Below are 21,151 nucleotides of genomic sequence, written 5' to 3'. Positions count from 1 at the left end.
GTACTTCATAGCAGTGTCAACTCTGCAACAATGGGCACCACCATTCTTACTTTATCCTCCACCAATGAATGTTGCAGCTGAAAATTTTGGACTTATATTGTGTTTTGCCTTACGTCACACAGAGAGGTCTTATGGCGACGCTGGGATAGGAAAGGGCTAAGAGTGGGAAGGAAGTGGCCATGGCCTTAATTAAGGTACAGCTGAATGTGAAAACGAGAAACCACGGAAAACCATCTTCAGGTTTGAACCCACTATCTCCCGAATGCAAGATAACAGCTACGTGACCCAAATTGTGCAACCCACTAGTTTGGTTTTTCTATGTCTACTCTATCTTTGTGTGCTTATAAGATAAGTTGCTGTTCTCCATCTGTTTACTATGCACGTATATTTTGCTCTTAGAACATTACCTGAGCATTTATGAGTGCAACCTGCTCCTGTGTAGGTTAGGCAGAAGAACATGAAAGATAAAACTCCTATAGGAAATCTTCTGAAATGCTAGGCTTTCTTGGCCAGGAAAACAAACCTTGGAAAACAGTTATAACCAAACAAATCCACCTTTGAATTTATATGATAGTGAAAAGCCTGATTATTCCAAGCAGAAGCAAAAAACACTAAATACTGTATAACATTTTTACTGTGAAAGCTGAAGGGGTAGTTAGTCTCGTAGATAGAAAGAATGAAACAATTCTTGCACTGAGTGAGACAAAGTGGAGAGGGAAGAAATACGTTTCATGCTGGAAAGGACGTTAAAATGAATGAAGAAACATGAAATGGCATATGGCTTTTAGTGCCGGGAGTATCCGAGGACATGTTTGGCTCGCCGGATGCAGGTCTTTTAATATGACACCCGTAAGCGATCTGCGCATCGTGATGATTAGGGCTCGGATCGATATGCTCGATAAAATCTCCAGATATGCTCGAAAACCATGTGTTATATGCTCGATAGATATGCTCGAAAACCCATTATATGCTCCATAGATATGCTCGAAAAAACATTATATGCGGTTAAATATGCAGAATATGCTCAAAAAACACTGTTAAAAACTATAGAAAGGAAAGTGAAACTAAAAAAACCAGTAACATATCTTTATATACGAGCTTTATTTTCTAATTGTATGTATGATACACTGCGATATGCTCGCATTCAAGTTTCAAGTATATATATGAGAAGTTTTCTTATAAAAGTTACAGTTTAAAAGTTCATTTACAAGATGTTCAGAACTAGGCGAGTCATTGAAGTAGATCTGCACTGCTCTGTACAACAAGAATTTTTTTTCTATTTTTTCAGTTTTGAATGATTTTCTTAAATCCGTCCATAAAAGTTTCAATGATGAGAACGATCTTTCGACATCAACTGACACGAGAGGTAAATACTTGAATGATGCTGCTTCTTGTGCAGAGTAGTTCGGAAAATCCTCTGACGGTGCAGACTCACCACGCAGCATCCTCTCCAAGTCCAACGCTGCACTCCAACCAGGATTTCGAGCCAGCATGAACTCCAATTTTTGTTTCACGGTTTTCCCAGTCTCTCCAGGCCACAAGTCGGCTTCTTGGATGACTCCTTGTATTGTAGCAACCACTCCAATCAACTCCATCCCTCGCGATTCCAACTTTAGGATGGCCTCAGGAATGATGCTCATGTAGGCTTTTATGAAAGTCAAAGATGGCATCAAGCCCTTCATATTAAAAGCAGCCTTAGCTTTCGCGATGTACTTGCTGTCCACCTCATCAAACGTATTGACCACCTGCAAAAAAATATAAATGAAAAACATTAGCCGAGGAGAATAACTGAGAAAATTAGGCGCCGTATGATGGCGTAAAGATAAAAGATATGAAAAGAAGATAGAGAAAACCTCGAAAATGAGAAGATTTTAAACATTTCAACTAGTCTTACCTCTTCAATTGCCCTATGATTTTCAGTGTAATACAAGGCAGCCAATATCCAAGTTCCCCATCGCGTCAATATGGGCTCAGGAGGTAAAGGGAGCTCTGGATGCATCGTCTTGAAGGCACAGACGCGAGGAGGTGCCTTGACGAAAATTTTCTTCACTGAGGAAATGACGCTGTTCACGCTGGGCGATTTTTTGCGCAGCTCCTCAGCAACTCTGTGCATTGCATGGGCAAGACAAGTAACATGTAACATCTTCGGGTAGAGAAGCTTGAAGCTCTTCCCAGCCTTAATCATGTAGGGAGCAGCGTCAGTCACCAATGCGAGTACTTTGTTTACCTCCTCATCTGAAAAGGTTGGCCACAGCAAACCTGAAACAGGAATGCATAAAATGAAGGGTGAACTGTTCTGTTAATGGAATTCTGACATGTCGTATGACTGTAAGAGATATTTAACTATCAGAACTATCAGAGTCTTCACTGAGCATACGTAGAATGCATTGAAATTACAGCCAGGCTGTACTTATTCTTCTTTGGCAAAACGCTCAAAAAATAAATTAACAAAAATATACTTACGCAGAGCTGTTCGCACAATGGTACCATGGTTTGTCACATCTAGCTCCCTGCACAGAATTAAGTGGCCCTTCCCCGGTTCACTGCGACTGAGTTTTCCAACAATAACGTTGGCCATGTATCTTCCACAACTGTCTGTGGTCTCGTCGATAGATATCCAAATTCGGTGGCTCCCGATGCGTCCCTGATTGCGTGTAGAACCTGGTGAAGAAAGTACCTGAATGAATATTCTTTGTGGAAGGAAGGTATTATCGAGAGATTACCTTCATTACGACAGAGCCAGATCCATGTTAAAATTACTTCTAAATTGTTTAAACGAGAATGCGGAATACGGCAATCGTGCATGAATTCATACCTTTTCATACTCTGAAGAAACGTAATTTTTACGTAGGGTCGACTCGTGAGGCAACTCTCTTCCTGCAAAGTCCTTGAAGAGAGCTCTAATCTCAGCATGTTCGACCTTGTAGAGGGGTATGTTGGCACTTAAAAACGCCCTACAAACTCTGGAAGAGAACTCGTCTGAGTGCTGCTGCTGATTGAACAAAGGTTGTATCAGCACTTGTTTCTTCGATTTTCTTTTTTTAATTTCTTCAACTTTTGCTGAGTGCCCACTTGTGGCTTTATGTTGAGAAAATTGAAAACCCTTTGAAATCTTGATCTGAAAATAAAAATAAATGAACAAAAATAAAGCATTGTGGACTATGAAATGATTTTCAAATATTGCAGTAGAAATATGAGCACCCTCTCAACGATCCCATGAAAAACCAGCAAATCCAAACGTCAATTTCCGTCTCGGAAATGTAAAATCTGAGGATCTAACGGGTCTACACTCCGAATTCTTAGACTTCTCTCTACTTACCTAGTAGGTAGTCACCGTATGCTGCACATACAGCTTACTTGAAATTTCAACCATTTGACCAGTAATATCTTTAAGAACGTAGATGTGAAAATGTCAATAAGAACTTACCTCTTTTTCGCACATTTAGCAGAAAAGAATTTTCCCGTCAGTAAAAAATGAATCAGGGTCTTCCTTTGCACATTGGCGGAGTAAAACACTCAGAGATAACTTTAGGCATCGCATACTTGGAAATCACAAGAACTCAATAGGTACGTACGGACACGATTACGAACTGAGAGCAGAATGCAGAAACTTCACTTGACCAGGTCGGATCTTCCACCACTTCATGGGAAAAGCCACCTAAACAATACTGGTTCCCAAAATAGGCACTCCACCAAAATACCTCACATTTCAAAGTGAAAGGATGCTTGGGGCTTCCAGAGCATATCTGACGAGTCGCACTCTAATCCGGCAGAGGCCAATTAGGGCGTGTGAATGACCTCACTAAAGGTTAAAAACCTGCAGTTCTATTATTCGCACCAGATAGGCTTTTCAATAATATTTCTGTTTTAGAACCTTAACCCTGGACTGGTCGCGATGGGTCTACGAGACCCGGACGGACATATTTATTGGTGTTCCTGTTGTTGGAATGCACCGAATGCTTCCACCTCCCTGGTAGCTTCTTGGCTCCCGACCTTCAACCGAACACACTAGCCCGCTCTCAGTTGCCTTGGAAACTTTGAGCGTACAGGCTGTTCAGGGTCTCGCAGACCCAGTGCGATTGTTAACGTTAGTCTTTGTTGTCGAACTTCGCATTGTTAGTTTAGCACACTTTTTCTTCTGTGTAACAATGGATGAAGCTAATTCTGGGTGTAACTAACCTGTGCAAGCACCTGCCACAGAAATTCCCAGGAAAAGAAAGAGATGTCATTTCAGCACAACAAACAAAGACAGGAAGACATCCTTCATCTGCCCCAAGTGCAAACATTTCATTTGCGGAGAACATGGACAACCAGGCTGCAGAATGTGCATAGAAATTTATTAAAGTGATGTTTCCCCGTACTGGGATGTGTTTCTAAATTGAATTTGATTTTTATTTCACGAATTATGACATATAATTAACACATACTAAAAACATCCATATCTTTTACCAATGGTTTAAGTGTGAAATTCTCAAAAATATGTTTTATTAACACTGTGTAGAATCCAGGAGAAAGTGAAAAAAATTATTTAAATTGCATTTTACTCTTACCATGTTTTATCTTTCACTAGTTAACAGAAAACAATCAGTTTTTCAGTGTAATTATAAAAATATACTTTTGGTTAAGAAACAGGATAGTTAAATATTGTAGTCATGTAAACTATATTAAAATAAACGAAATAGTGTCCTATAATACCGTAATTGGAAATAAAGTATAAAAATCTAATAGTAAAACACTGAGAAAAAATTGGTCTGAGAGACCCGGTGCGACCATTTATACTGACAAAATCCATGCGACCACTCCAGGGTTAAGGATGGTCAGGGCCCGAATTCAGGGGGGAATTCGAAGAAAAACAAACTATTTAGACAAAAACCACAAGAATATGCATTTATATGCTTCTATTCTGAAAACCGCAGTTTTATGCATTTATATGCTCGATAAATGTAAATTCTGTTGGTCCCAGAGAGATGAAAATACCACCGAAAGGCTTCTTTCAATGTGTACTATTCAGGAAACAAATATGCATATATGCTCGAATCCGAGCCCTAGTGATGAGGATGAAATGATCATGAAGACGACACATACACCCAGCCCCCGTGCCAGCGAAATTAACCAATTATGCTTAAAATTTCCGACACTGCTGGGAATCGAACCCGGGACCACTGTGGCTAGCATGCTAACCATTTAGCCATGGAGCCGGACATTAAAATGAATCAAGAAATAGGTTAATGAGTACTGAATAAGAGCATATATAGATGCTCGGTCTGATGTATTTGTCAAATATTCTTGCTTCAGAAAGAGACCTAGCGACAAATAAGGCTGGAAAGATAAATATAAAACCATTACAGACCTTGTAGTAAATTGTCGAGTAGGAAAATAGGAAGAAACACCTATGATATTAAAGTAATTCCTGGAGTGAGTCTAGACAGTGTCCATTAATGGTTGGTGGGTAATCTTGGGAACACTTGCGTGAGGACAGAAGGAAATGAAAGATTCAATTACGGGAGTTGGAAAACCCTGACTCTGAGAATTGACAAAATCAGATATGAAAAAGGGAAAGGTAGAATGGGATAAACTTAACATAAAACTTGCCATCCCTGTGGAGTAGGGGTCGTGAGCCTACCTCACACCTGATCAGTCTAAGGATTTTAATTCTGGACTGAAGACTAGGAAGTAGGCTCACTCAGCCTCACGAGACAAACTAATACGACAGGCAACAGACTCAGTTGTGAAAACCAAACAATACTCCTCAGGAGGAGTTGTCCTGCCGTTGTCTTGGTAAGCCAAGACTCAAAATGGGATGCATATTGGGCAGGTGGGGGTAGAATACACCCACACTATCCCTTGCCTGTTGTAAAATGCAATTAAAGGAGGAATCCCCAGAGGCTCTCATCCTGGTAATGTAGTCTGGCGATCAGGGGGTCCCTAGGCAAATCTGACATTGCTTCCACTTAGTTGTGCCATCACTTCCACTGCTGCCGCCACAGCCACCGCCGCTGCCGCTGCCGCCAACATCACTATGCCACAGGTACTTTAGAGAAATACTTGTCAGTGCATCCAGATGTATCACTGGCCTTACAAGCAATAGAATGAGGGAAAAGGAATCATCATGGTAGAACATGGAAATCAGAAGACCCATTAAGATCATATCAGAATGATGCAACGAGACTACAAGCAAGAAAAAGAGAATAGGGAGGTGAAAAATATCAACAGGCAAAAAAATTGAAATTGAAAGAGGACATGATTAAGGAGAAAGAGAAAAAAAACATAAAAATAATTGAAGAGCATTTTTCAAAACTCGATAAATGCAAAAATTTTCGAAACTGAGTGATGCATGCTAATGTTATCAGTTTGACCTTGTTCACTATCCTGCGCAATCATCTTTAGCATATTTGATATTTGCCGTGTATAGAAGTGGTTGAGATCACAAGGTTTTTGCAAAAGTTGATATATGCTCTCGGAAAGTTAAAGCAAAACTCGATAAATGCAGTTAACTATTAATCACGTGGCATTCTCATGGATAATCGGAAGTGTTATTACCGAGCTCGATAGCTGCAGTTGCTTAAGTGCGGCCAGTATCCAGTATTCGGGAGATAGTAGGTTCGAACCCCACTGTCGGCAGCCCTGAAGATGGTTTTCCGTGGTTTTCCATTTTCACACCAGGCAAATGCTGAGGCTGTACCTTAATTAAGGCCAAGGCCGCTTCCTTCCCACTCCTAGCCCTTCCCTGTCCCATCGTCGCCATAAGATCTATCTGTGTCGGTGCGACGTAAAGCAAATAGCATAGGAAGTGTTATTCTGTGGAACAATGGAATGCCGGACTTCGTTACTGAAAGGATGTATTCTAGGAACTGCATGCCACATGTTCTCGCGATTAGCTCTCATTGTCGTCGACAAAATGAAACTCACTTCTTTAGAAGTTTTAAACAAGTTACTGTGTGAGGAACTATTTCACTCCACAACAGTATGAATAATGAATCTGAAGATTCTGAAACTGGCGTGCCGGTTCAGGAATGTGTCAGTGGAAGAAAGTCTAGATACAAGAAGAGAGTACCTGGAAAGCTAGCTAGAACTAAAAACGAACCTAATATTAAATGCATTCATGGACTCAAACACTTGCCCACAAGTACAGAAACTAAAAGGATGAAACAATGCAAAGCTGCTGAACTCTGCTATGGAGATATCACAGAATTCCATCACCATGTGACTTCTTTAAACAAGATCGATCAAGACAAGTATCTACTGAAGAAGATGCATATTTCCACACCTCATCGCATGGTAGTGAACACTGAAAGTGCTAGGAATAAGAAAACTGTTTCTGTGAAGTACAGCATTAGGAAGAAAACTCGTGAAATACTTCCTGTCTGTGCTGCAACTTTTCAAGGAATTTTTGGCATATCAAAGGACAGATTATCTTATCTGGGTAGTAGGTTTCATCATACTAGGAAGTTACCTAAGGAAAACTGAGGTGGTAACACAACAGGCAAGGAGCACAAGGACATAACGGTTGCCATTAAGAATCACATCAAAAAGTATAAATAGAGAGAAAGAGCCATCATGGCAGAGGAAAGTCTAAGAGAGGATATTTACCGTCATTTCTCTCAGTAAATAAGATGTGGAAGACATTCTGTGAAGGAAAAGTTCTGGATTGAAACTGTGCTTGCTGTCAAAAACTGGATTGAAACTGTGCTTGCTGTCAAAATACAAGTATATATTCTTTAAGTGTTTCAATCTGTCATTTAAAACCCTTCACACTGATACCTGCTCCACTTATAAAATTAGTCTGATGAAAATAAAGACAGAAACATGCCTAGAGAAGAAGAATGAACTAAGGACAAGTTATAGATTGCACAAACTTCGTGCAAAGCAGTTTTATCAAATAATGAAAGAAGAAAACCCAGGTGTCATCAAGATATGTTTCGACATGCAACAGAATCAACCAATTCCGAACTTATCAGTGAGTGAGGTTTTCTATGCTAGACAAGTGTGGTTATCAATCTCTGCATCATGATTCAGTCAAAGGAACAGAGAAAGGAAGACATATTTTTCTATACATGACTAGAAACAGAATCCTCAAGAGGTTTGCAACCAAGTTGCTTCGGCTTTCTTTTTAACCTAAAAAACTAAACTGCACAAAGATGGCCCTACCACGATACATTTATTCTCAGACTCTTGTAGCAGCCAAAACAAAAACAGTGTCATCCTGGCCACACTTGCTGTTTTCTTGGAAGAAAGCACATTATTCAATAATATTCTCCATTTCTTCCCTATTCGGGGACATAGCTACATGGCCCCAGACAGTGTTCGGTAGAATTCAGAAATGTTATAGAAGACGGGAAAACATACTGTCTCCTAAACAATACTATGATATCTTAAAGAAGCATGGCACCCTTAAAATTCTCAGCAGGGACTGGGAAATCAAAGATCTAAAAGAGAGTTCACAGAAGGTACTACGAACTAGGTTGCCATTTAAAATGAATAGTCAACGTGTTATCACATATAACAAGAGACATAAGAGAGTCTCCGTATCAGTACAGGATATCTACTTTGCATACCCAGTGGAAGTTGAAGTTCTGAAAATGAAATCCAGCCATGAAGCATTGCTAAAATCCTCTGTTTTATCAAAGAAAAATATGGTGAACAAAGAAAAGAAGAAGGATGTTCAAGCTCTGCTGAAATTTTCTGAAATACCAGATGATGCTGTGGATTTCTACAGGGTCATGTTAGAAGACAAGTGACAGCCTTCTGATGGCTATGTGGTTTGATGAGTTCTCAAACATTAATTGAGTAGACTTTATTTTGTAAGACTTAATTTTAATTTAACCTGTGTGATATTAATATGTTCATTCATTACAATAGGGCTGATAATATAGCTTGACACTAAGCAGATTAGAATCTAATAATATTATGCAATCTTACAATACTAAGTAGCCTATATTATAAGATGTATGACAATGGAGCTCAAAAATCAATAACATACATACATACATACATACATACATACATACATACATACATACATACATAATCATTATAGACTGTTATGCCTTTCAGCGTTCAGTCTGCAAGCCTCTGTGAATTTAATGAACGTCGCCACAATCCTTGATTTGCAACTGGTGTTGTGGCCTCATTTAGTTCTATACCTTTTATCTTTAAATCGTTAGAAACCGAGTCTAACCAACGTAGTCTTGGTCTACCTCTACTTCTAATCTTACCTCATCCACCTTCAGTTTCAACAAGTTCTATTCAGGTATCATGCTTGTCTCTATTGGAATTAATATCGACGAAAATTTGAAATGTTTCATTGCATATGCTTCTAAGTGAAAATAAAAAACACATTTCCTGAAAAATGATGTTTGCTGCAAATGTCGAGTTTTGAAAAAAATGCTCCTCAATTTACAAGTAAATAGGGTAATATAAAATGATAACACAAGATTACAAGGAGCAAAATAAAATCACATGAATCAATAAAGGCAATAGAGAAAATGGATACCATATACATGGAAGCAAGGAAATATAAGAGAGTATATAAAGCAATATCTTCGACTTGCTTTATAATCCAGAGGAAGAGAAAGACTCCAAGAGAGACAATTTAAGGGGTGGCAGAAATAATAGTTAACAGAAGGAACTTCTTCTTTCATTGATTAACTCTTCAGTAATGCAGGCCATTTACGTGTCGCACTACCCAGTGAATAAAGGTGATTCCGGTTTGAGTGCTATGAAAGTGTGGCTGTCTCTTTAAAAATTCACTGTTTCTACAAAATAGCTCGGATTATTTTCAAACATTTACAGCAAATTCTCAATAGAACATAGTTTACAGTCAGTTGTTTTGTATTGTTTACAGTAATAGAGAAGAAACCTGTTACATTTTAGATAGAATGATAGTGGCATTCTATTTAGCAACGGTTGTTTCAGGAGGCAATGGAAACGAGTGTTGTTGTTGCCTCAGAAATGTGCAGAAAAGTTGGAGGCGATAGCTCGAAGACTAATTTAACACAAACCCCAGGTTAACAGGACAACTAGTTTATGACAAAATGCCATGAAATTTGAGGTGGTATTCACCGATCGGCACTTAACCTTCCGTGTGCGTGCACACTTATTCCCTCTGTTACGCGTCAGATCTCACTTCGCTTTTATTAGAGATGAACATTGTCTTACCTTGAAGCCTCCGTGTCTCAGGCGGCAGCGCGCTGGCCTTTCAACGCTGGATATCGTGGTTCAAATCTCGGTCACTCCATGTGAGATTTGTGCTGGACAAAGCGGAGGCAGGACAGGTTTTTCTCCGGAAACTCCGGTTTTCCCCGTCATCTTTCATTCCAGCAACACTCTCCAATATCATTTCATTTCATCTGTCAGTCAGTAATCATTGCCCCACAGGAGTGCAACAGGCTTCGGCAGCCAGAACAATTCCTATCCTCGCCGCAATTGGGGGCTTCACTCATCCCATCCCTGACCCGGTCACTGACTGGAAAACAGGTTGTAGGTTTTCATTGTCTTACCTTAGTAATTCAGTGTGGTGTGATAAAGTTCGAAACACTCTTCAATGCAGAGGCCTACGTCACGGAGTCTTTTTTTCCATGTTTAGTGCACACAACGCGGCTTAGATTTTTTTGCCTTTAGGTAGTACTTTTCTGATGAAGTGTCTCTCCATTAGCTTTGGCAGTCTGTTATCTGGACATCTTCCTACCCCTAATTTATGACCACCATGAGAATATTTAGTAAACAGCTCCTCTACTTTTTCTGAATGAGAGCAATTCTGTTCTTTCCCGTCACTTGTCTAAAAATTATGATCGAGTTTGGTTCACCACAGTTCAACAGCCTCTTGAAAAGTTTCATGTACTATTTCATAATATGTTTCCTTTCAACTAGATATAGAAACAACAGCCATCCATTTGTTGTACTCAACCACACATAATGGTTTCTCTATCTGCTAATGGCTTTACGCTGCACCGACACAGATAGGTCATATGGCGACGATGGGATAGGAAAGGCCTAGGAGTTGGAAGGAAGCGGCTGTGGCCTTAATTAAGGTACAGCCCCAGCATTTGCTTGGTGTGAAAATGGGAAACCACGGAAAACAATCTTCAGGGCTGCTGCCAGTGGGATTCGAACCCACTATCTCCCGGATGTCTCTATCTGCCTGCTACTTTTAGTCACTTTCACAGTGTCAGCATTGTGATGTTGACACCATGATGACGTTTTTGCTATCTCTCCAATTAAGCACTGTAAGAGGGCCTGAACGTCTGGCTATTATTTCTCCCTTCTTCAGCTTTGTTTCTTTCAAGTCTTTTTGGTACATTTTTTTGTTTAGCCTCAGTGTACCTACTCAGTCAGTAGGAGGACAACTTTTGAGTTCACGTGCTAAATCTGGACTGTTTTAGAAGTTATCCATCCATAAGGTATGCCCTCTATCTATCAAGGGCTCCAGCAACTTGAACACTATTGGCTGAAGTTTTAGGAGTTTGAGGAGAGATCGAGTGTGATTCAAGCACTATATCTTTCCCTGTATATACAAGGAATGATCACAAATATCCATAGCTTGATTCACATAGTTCAAAAGTTTTAATACCAAATTTTTAAGCTTTTAAAGGCACATGCCGAACAAACGATAGCTGTCCTTTCCAGAGAGTTAGGCTTTCGTCAACTACAATGTTTTGCTCTGGCCAATAATATAGGTACTGTATTATTGGAAATATTTTGAAGAGTTTAGGTGGCCCTTGATAAGTTTCCTGGCTGGTACTGTTTGCAAAGTGTAGAAATTTACATATAAATTTAATAAACCTATCTCTTGATATTACATCTGAAAAGCCTGGTGTCAAAATTACTCTCTTTCTTGACAAATACGACCTTATTGGGGTTTTTTCAACAATGCCCATAAACAAAAATATCCCTAATACAATGTACATTTTATCTACTGTGACCTATGTCCAGCTCCTTACTGGAGATCAGAATGTCAACAGATTGCCACGCGAGTTTATGTACTGCTCGGCGTACCGGTTTGTTTTCCTAACGATAAGTTCAACTAATTCTCTATCAAGGAATAACTCAAAACTTTTAAGTATGCCATTAACAATTTCAGCACCATTCCTGGGTCCAAGTTCACTACCAAATATCTCCTGCTGCCCCGCATAATTTCCACAGGCTCCCATTCAATCCTGTTGAACTAGTTCTTCTTTACTCCCACTCATTCAAACTCCTGTTGAACTAGTTCTTCTTCATCCCCACTATCACCATTTATAATAAATTTACTACTGCCAGATCATCAATTTCATTTTCACTGCTGTTAGAACTAAAGCAATATCACTCCAATTATCATCTGATTTATTCAAAACTTCAAGTACTTCACTTTTATTCGAGCTGTGACCTACCATACTTCCACGCCACACGTCACACTGAGAGTGAGCTGAGTAGTGTGTACTGAAGATTCATAAGAGGTTTGAAGGCATTGAAAATATATAGGAAATTCCCAGAATAAAGGGTAAAGTTACCTTTATCTACGCAAATTTGAAAATTCAGTTAGTTAGTCACAGCTCCAGCTGAATGCATCAGAAAGGTAAAGCAATGCACGCGCCAGTGGCAATAGCAGAGACTCCATGAAATTTAAGAAAAACAAACCAAATACTCACCAGATCATGTCAACATGCAAATCAATTTAAAGGTGGTGATTTGTGCTATCAGTCTATGTAATGAAATATCACGCAGTGAGCCACACATCCGCTAGAATGCAGAAGAATTTTATGACTGTACACACTGAAGCGGAAAGAGATGAGATAATTTCAAACACTATAAAAAGAAATGAAAACACTAATTTGGGCTCATTCATAAATATAGAGAAGGAAGAGTTCTTCATCTTCAAAGATTTGTCATTTCCACCATGACAGCATTTTGTACAAGCTACAATGAAATGAATGTAGGCCCACAGAAGTCTATACCATGCGTGGAGATCGGCAGTGTGTGAAGAACTAGGGGTCTATATGATGTATGGAGTTTTACAATAAATAAATTTTTAATGTCCACCTATTCAATACAATAATAATGTTGTTATACAGATGTAATTACAACATACTAATTTTATACAGTACCAGTTTCGACGCATTTTTGCGTCATCTTCAGCTGTACAAAGAAACGGAAAATAGGCAAATGATGATGATGCTAGTTGTTTAAAGGGGCCTAATATTGAGGTCATCGGCCCCTAAAAAATAGGCAAATAGGCAAAGAACTGTTCAGTATATGTTTGAATCGCAAGTCTTCTACTTGTTCAAGAAGTTTTTACTAGATGTCATTGTTTTTATTGTAAATTTCATAGGGTTTTATATTACGCACAATTTAAGGTCTATCATGAGTTTTATATAATTTGCCTATTTTCCGTTTCTTTGTACAGCTGAAGATGATGCAAAAATGCGTCGAAACTAGTACTGTATATAATTAGTATGTTGTAATTACATCTATATAACAACATTATTATTGTACTAGCTGATGTACCCGTGCTTCGCTACGGAATTCTACATTGTATACAGAATTCTATGTTAAGTAATGTACACCTTGTGAGCAAGATTGTATTATATTGCATTGCAACGTTACCCTAGAAACGCGACGGGGAAGTCACCAAACGTCTTTTCTCATATGAAGACTGGGTTAGGGAATTTTCATTGTGATGGTAGGTCTGCTTGCCTACTTTTTCTGCTATTTGTTTTACGTCGCACCGACACAGATAGGTCTTATGGCGACGATGGGATAGGAAAGGCCTAGGAAGTGGAAGGAAGCAGCCGTGGCCTTAATTAAGGTACAGCCCCGGAATTTCCCTGGTGTGAAAATGGGAAACCACGGAAAACCATCTTCAGGGCTGCCGACAGTGGGGCTCGCACCCACTATCTCCCGATTACTGGATACTGGTCGCACTTAAGCGACTGCAGCTATCGAGTTCAGTTGCTTGCCTACTATAAGTCACACTCAGGATGGGGAGTTTTCATTATAATGGCAGGCACTCACTCTCCACCTGCTTTTTTTTTACATTCTCAGAAAGACTGCCTTAGTGGTTTTCCCAAGTGAAATGAACATAGGTCATTACAATGACGTCAGTAGGAATGGCGCGATTAAAAGCAATATGAAATACTCGATCAAATGAAAAACCACACATTTTCTCACTTTTAACGAACAGTACTACGCTACCGATCTCTCAGTCCAAAGTTCCAGAGCTGGAATGTCCAAGCCCCGCACAGCCTTGATCCGTGAACACTCTTCGTTTTTTCGTTTGGGGGGGGGGGTTGGAAGTCGAATAGCGGGGAGTCCCAGGAGGACAAATCTATGCCCTTCACTAATCTCTTTCCTAGGAGTACCCGATGAGTTGGAAAATCTCATTTCACTACAATGGTGGTGGAAAAATCCAACTGACTTGGAGGCAAATTTTTCCTCCAAACCAGGGGAGAAAATCCCTCTTCACTGCTAATTTGGAACAAAATTAATGTAGAATTTAATGAAAGTGAAGAGGAAGACGCTTTTCTTAAGTAACGTCTCTTTTCAGGGTTGAATTTTGAATTATTTAGTGAATTGCAGTGCTATAATTTGGAATAGGCCTAAATTGTCATACTACTATTACTAAGTCAGCCTCTGCCAAATCTGCACACTGCTCATTCAAAACAGCGCGTCAGAGTAGGGAACGAATAGCTGGAATACTGATGAACCAGTGTGTTACGTACCAGCAGTATCAGACAATGTATGAACCAGAGGAATGGCATGCTAAAGAAAAAAGTGTTCTAACTCTCCAGCTCTTTTCCGCCAATATTGAGTCAGGCTGTTATACTCGGTACGCAACAGTAATCCCATCTATCGGAGTTGAGGGCACGATAAGAGGCAAAGAACACCACAACAAACAAGGGTCAATGTAATGTTATTGTTGATCAATGTTATGCGCTTTCAGTATTGTAGGTCTTCGCATTTAGTTTTCTTCCGACTCTGAAATACTACTCTTATCACAGTCGGTACGGTAAAACTGAATAAAACATAAATGATCGGAAATTGTATTCTCTATAACTTTTGTTATGTAGTACTTTTCTATAGGAGCAATAACGAAGGTATTTAAAAATTAAAATTTAAGCGCCTACCCCTAAACTACCATTTCACCCAGGTTCAGTAAAATTTTTTATAGCTTAGACTACAGTCTTTTCTTCCCCGACTCTATATACCGATTTTGATTAAATTCTGTTCACCCATTTTCTCGTGGCTCGGCGTTGATGTGGACTTAGCAACATAAATCGAAATTCATGAATATCAGTGTTATCATAGCCGGTACCGTAAAATTGTATAAGACATAAATGATTGGAAATGTAATTCTATGTAACTTTAGTTATGTAGTATTTATCGACAGGACCACTTAAAATATCAATATTTGAGAAATGAATTTTAGGCCTTCCCCTAAGCTACCATTTCACTCAGCATGAATAAAATGATATATAGCCTAGATTGTAGTGGCTCATCCCCCGACTTTACATACCGATCTTCATTAAATTCTCTTCAGCCGTTTTCAAGTGATGCGTGTACATATAGACAGACAGACAGACAGACAGACAGACAGACAGACAGACAGACAGACAGACAAATTACGGAAAAGTAAAGAATGCATTTCCTTGTTACTGTGGACATGACAGATACAGAAATACCATCTTTTTCAAATTCTGAGCAATGTACAGACAAAACTCTTATTATATATACATAGATTACATTTCAGGCCTTCCCCTAAACTACCATTACACTCAGTGTGAATAACATTTTTGATAGCCTAGATTATAGCGACCTATTCCCCGACTTTGCATACCAATTTTCGTGAAGATACGACCACTAACAAAATAAATATTTGACAATTAAATGTTAGGCCTTCCCCTAAACTACCATTTTTCTCAGCGTGTATAGCCTATATTGTAGCGACTTATTTCCCATCTTTGTCTAGCGATTTTTATCAAGACACGATCACTAATAACATAAATATTTGAGAATTAAATTTCAGACCTTCCCCTAAACTACCATTACACTCAGCGTGATTAAAATAATTTATAGCCTAGATTGTAGCGGTTCATTACCCGACTTTACATTCCGATTTTCATAAAATTCTCTTCAGCCGTTTTCTCGTGATGCGTGTACATACAGACAGACAGACAGAAATTACGGAAAAGTAAAAAATGAATTTTTTTGTTACTGTGGACATGACCGATACAGAAATACCATTCTTTTCAAATTCTGAGCAATGTACAGACAAAACTCTTATTTTAGATTACATTTCAGGCCTTCCCCTAAACTACCATTTCACTCAGTGTGAATAATATTTTTGATAGCCTAGATTATAGCGACCTATTCCCCGACTTTGCATACCAATTTTCGTGAAGATACGAACACTAATAAAATAAATATTTGACAATTAAATTTTAGGCCTTCCCCTAAACTACCATTTTTCTCAGCGTGTATACCCTATATTGTTGCGACTTATTTCCCATCTTTGTCTAGCGATTTTCATTAAGACACGATCACTAATAACATAAATATTTGAGAATTAAATTTCAGGCCTTCCCCTAAACTACCATTTCACTCAGCGTGATTAAAATAATTTATAGCCTAGATTGTAGTGGTTCATCACCCGACTTTACATTCCGATTTTCATCAAATTCTCTTCAGCCGTTTTCTCGTGATGCGTGTACATACATACATACAGACAGACAGACAGACAGACAGACAGACAGAAATTACGGAAAAGTAAAAAATGCATTTTCTTGTTACTGTGGACATGACCGATACAGAAATACCATTCTTTTCAAATTCTGAGCAATGTACAGACAAAACTCTTATTTTATATATATAGATTGAATAGGTGGACATTAATAAAAGTTTATTTATTGTAATTCTCAGTTCAATACAGACAAAAAATGAAATTTCTTACGTTAATTGATGTATGGAGGTCGGCGTCAAACGGTTGTGAAGATGCTAAAGACTCTGACTTTTCACAAACTAATTAGAATCACGATATAACTCCATTTCAATATCATCATTGTTAAGTGATGCCAAGTGGCTGCCCAAACAGGAAGCCATTACGTATACAAAAGCAGTTAGTCCAAATGCAGTTGCTGAAGGTAATGGACAATTAGGCAGCTTAGATAAGTATGGGAGAAAAAAAAAAAACTTCTGAAAGTTACTAAGGTGACAGTGGAGGACTACTAGAAGAATCATTAATTATTCTCACTTGTCCATAACGTCACCAATTCACAGTCACTGGCGGGTTTGCACATTATAAACAATATTGTATATATACCATATATGCGCATCATTTAAAGTGATCAGGTAGAATCTGAGGATGTTCTTATAGAATGAAACATGTCACTCTTTAATAGTGTGGTTTTTTTACAGGTATGTTATAGTATTATATGTGCTATAATTAATGTTTCTGACAGACTAAATAGCTTTACAGTTATATTTCTCCAAAGACTTGTTAGACCCTTTAGAGACAAACTAACTGATATGTAAATGACCACACAGCTGCAAGAGATTTACCTGTCAATATTTGGGAAGAAAAATGGAAAAACTTGACTACAGAAGAACTAGATATATGTATATGGCAGTATTTCCTCTGCTGAGTTAGACTAAAAGGCCAAACATACAATAACATTGGACTACTGATGAACTATTTCACAAACCTGCCTTCAGTAAAAGCTTGACTGTACAAAGGTTTTTGCTTACTGTATATCTAAATTCTTGCATTTCTCAAACAATAGTGTAGCAATGCCAGGAAATAAAATAAATAAGATAGCATATGATGTTATCTACCTGAAACTAAAATTCAGCACTTTATAATTTTCAGTTTATACAACAATTTTATCAAGTGCTATATCTTGCGTATGTTAGCAGGAATGTTACGATACTGTGAGGAAGACAAGGCAGTTTGCTTAAGACAGTAATAATAATCGAATTGTGCAAGCATTTTTAATTTGACGTCAACTGGCTGCTTGCTCGTCAATTTTGACGTTCTGCCTTACTCTAGACCTACCAGATGGCAGAGTAAACCGAATCTCTCTTGGGAGTCTATAGCAGAGTTTTAATTAATTTTGTCAGGTGAACACCAACTGTGTCACCAGAGATCTTTCACATGCTAACAACGTACGACATGGACTGTCGAATGGATTTTTTTCCATCTTTCAAAAATTTGACTACTTCCGCTGGAGCTGCTTAAAACAGTGAAAGGCTTGAAGTATATCAAGTCCAGCACTCCAGCATTTCTTAAGAACTGTAGTACCCGTAGTTGAAAGGAGAGTAAACACACATCATCATTATGAGATGCAATGAGACGAAAAAGTGAATGCAATGGATCTTGATCCAAGAACATAAAGGCACATACCTCTTTTGCAATCTGAATGCCATTCTTGTATGCCACCAAACCATTCTCAGAGAAAACATAGTCATATTTCTTCAGGACTGGAAGTAGAAACAATTAAATCATGTGTTACACAGGGATATGTATATAATTTTTATGAAAATTTCAGCATGTCAAGTATTTAAGATAAGAAAAACTGCTGCAATGAAACCTCTCATTTATAGAGATTGAAGAGACGTAACAATTTGTCCGCATCTGGGAGGTGTCCATTGGGAGGGAGGTTGACCTATTGCACCGTAAATTTATAACATGAATGCTTTCACATGGCAGCTATTGTGAAGGTTTAGGCAACGTTAGTCTAGAAAACACTCAGATCGCTGCTCTTTCTTTGACTTGCTTTGTTGAAAAACCAGTTCTCAGTTCCCTTTCCTTGTACATTAATATGTCATACACCCAAAACTTCCTTCATATACGTCCTATATCACATCAAACACCAGTCAGAGGTTCTTGAGAAGAGCCCACACAAACACACACAGACACCTACTGGATTGTTACGAATAAAACTCTGTCTGTTTCATTACTCCTAATTCATTCCAGAATGCCTCAATAAATGCACACTCACACACAATTCTAATAAGCTACGAATGGCCACACTTACGAATTACTGTCTATTTACAAATTGCACTTCCTTATGGCGCAGCAGGAGTCCTGCCCGTTGCTCTACCTGGGAAAGGTTAATCCTCACTTTCGCTTCCCCAAGTCCAGTCACCTGATACAGTAGCTGTGTGTGGACTGCTGGATCTGAACACAGGGCTACGGGCCACTCAACATACGATGACCGTTCGTTGATTCAATTCCACAGACAGTCCAGTAATTCACACAATCACATGCAGTGAACAACTCAACAGTATTCAACAGCAGGACGATACTTACAACAGCGAACATTAACACAGGTCCATTTTTCCTCGCACTCACGATAGCGGGTTTCCTCGCTGATTCACGGCAATCCTCAGTCCACAGAAATATACAAGCACACAGTAGTCTCACGTAGTACACGTCTTCCACTCCATCGTCACCAGCCCATCTACTCACTCCAACACCAGCTCCTCATTCAGACCTCAGTGGGACACTAGCGACAGTCAACACCTCTGTCGCTCTCAGCCCAGCCACCGAACCCCAACTCACTGAGTGTCACAATGACTCCACCACGGAGTACAACTCTGACTCTGAGTCCAGCACTGACTGTCCCCAGCTAGCATCCCTTTTTATACCAGGTGATTTCAGCAAGAATTTTCGCAAGGTCACTAGAGGCAGAACATTTCCGTTGAATCTCAGTGTTCTCCCTAGGACCTTTTTAGTGGGCGCACCGCCCTGCCGTATATACAAGCCGCCCAGCTAATATAACCTAGATATGTGCTACTTGCATAATATTAACACATATTTGAGTCACTGGGTACTTCAAATTGAAATATGAATACCGTAAAAACTTGAATTTATATGATAAATCTTTATTATTGTCAGCATAATTGAATCTGTTACATAGGAGTTTAAATGTTTAGCTTGACTATCACATAATATCGTGTGCGAGCGGTATCTAAAATGGCGTCGAATCGCATGCGAGCGCCCGATTCCCCGGGACGTCATAAACACACACGGCACTCCACATCAACCGATTGGTGAGCCCAAGTGTTACATGATTATCAACGAGCAGTAGAACACTAGAAGTTCAAAATACTCGGTTATGTCTTGCTCGTGAAAAACACTGAAACAATTCAGTTTTGCAGTTGTTTTGCAGTTTTGTTTACCTACCTGATTAATGCTCTGAGGGGAATAAATATTGAAGTTTTATCATATTCATTTTTATGTAGTATTCCCCAGCCGGTTACCCATCCCTGGCACCCGGCTGACGAAAATTTCTGGGGAGAACACTGAATCTTCCAAGGAACTCACAGGTAAGCCAGCCGAGAAGAACAATACATGGAAAGGCCGACCCCACCATAAAAGCCAGCTGGGAGATCCCAGGTCGTGTGAGTCAGCTGTTCTTCGGTATGGCGCCTGTTGGTCCGGATGTACCACTTTCATCTTACACCTTGGCCTCTGTCGTACTCTGTAGCTGACATCATTTATTCCTCTCAAAACCTGGTAAAGGCGTTTTCACATCCTCTGGAGATTGAAAGACAAGCATTTCTTCCTTATGGAATTATATAGCCATCCTAGGTCGCCCTCGTGATTTCCTGTGGTGTCCACTCGTTGGTCATGCCGCACTTTCACTCGGTCGCTCTCTGTGCTCGTACTTTCCCGGACAGCGACGTGTACATCCTCTAGTCTCCTTGTCAGATCCAGGCACTACCTATCAGTCGGGGCAGGATGGCCCTCAGATAGGTCAAACCCTAGATCCGTCGGAAGGCGCTGCTCTCTTTCATACGGCGTCCTCGCTGGAGTAGATATCGTGGCCTCGTGCACTGTGGACTGGTAAGCCAGGAGGACCAGGGGAAGGTGACTATCCCAGTCCCTCTGCATTTCCATTCAAGCGTAACGGCTCCAGATTCCTTCGAACCCCACGGTGATCACTCGGCAGGAAACTTCGTGCTCGGCCTCCCTCCTGGAACAAAATTCGCAGTCTTCTGGACAAGGTCTATGGGACAGCGTCGACCTGCGGAACATGCTATATCTCACGTGGAACCTCATCGACATTTCTCTGTCCGTCACCCATCGGCCATCTTCCCTCTTCTCCTGGCCGTCCTCCATCTTATTCTGGTCATCTTCAGTCTTCTTTCGGCCGTCTTCCAGCAACTTCTCGTT

At 39.6% G+C, this 21,151-nt stretch overlaps 2 protein-coding genes across 7 annotated transcripts in view; both read right to left on the bottom strand.

Annotated features, from left to right (window-relative positions):
* The window catches only part of Pmm2 (phosphomannomutase), a 54,549-nt gene that overhangs the window by 11,259 nt on the left and 22,139 nt on the right, over nt 1-21,151 (bottom strand). For all 6 annotated transcript variants that reach the window (XM_067149712.2, XM_067149709.2, XM_067149711.2 and 3 more), the window contains exon 4: nt 18,374-18,450. In XM_067149712.2, the coding sequence (XP_067005813.2) occupies nt 18,374-18,450 (77 nt within the window). The remainder of the gene's footprint in view (nt 1-18,373; nt 18,451-21,151) is intronic.
* LOC136875436 (uncharacterized) lies at nt 1,152-3,508 on the bottom strand. Its single transcript, XM_068228472.1, has 4 exons — nt 2,816-3,508; nt 2,464-2,661; nt 1,895-2,259; nt 1,152-1,745 (listed from the first exon to the last, which is right to left on the bottom strand). The coding sequence occupies exons 2-4, from the start codon at nt 2,576-2,578 to the stop codon at nt 1,152-1,154; spliced, it is 1,074 nt and encodes a 357-aa protein (XP_068084573.1). The 5' UTR covers nt 2,579-2,661; nt 2,816-3,508.

This window comes from Anabrus simplex, chromosome 6 (genome assembly GCF_040414725.1).
Source record: "Anabrus simplex isolate iqAnaSimp1 chromosome 6, ASM4041472v1, whole genome shotgun sequence".
Lineage (NCBI taxonomy): Eukaryota > Metazoa > Arthropoda > Insecta > Orthoptera > Tettigoniidae > Anabrus > Anabrus simplex.
This window is presented reverse-complemented; position numbering and strand designations above follow the sequence as displayed.

Bases quoted from the DNA above. Each gene is read 5' to 3' on its own strand.
- LOC136875436 (XM_068228472.1), bottom strand. From the start codon at position 2,578: ATGGCCAACGTTATTGTTGGAAAACTCAGTCGCAGTGAACCGGGGAAG. The intron at 2,260-2,463 runs GTAAGTATATTT...TTCCTGTTTCAG, and splicing joins CATTGTGCGAACAGCTCTGC to GTTTGCTGTGGCCAACCTTT. The intron at 1,746-1,894 runs GTAAGACTAGTT...ATTTTTTTGCAG, and splicing joins ATCATAGGGCAATTGAAGAG to GTGGTCAATACGTTTGATGA.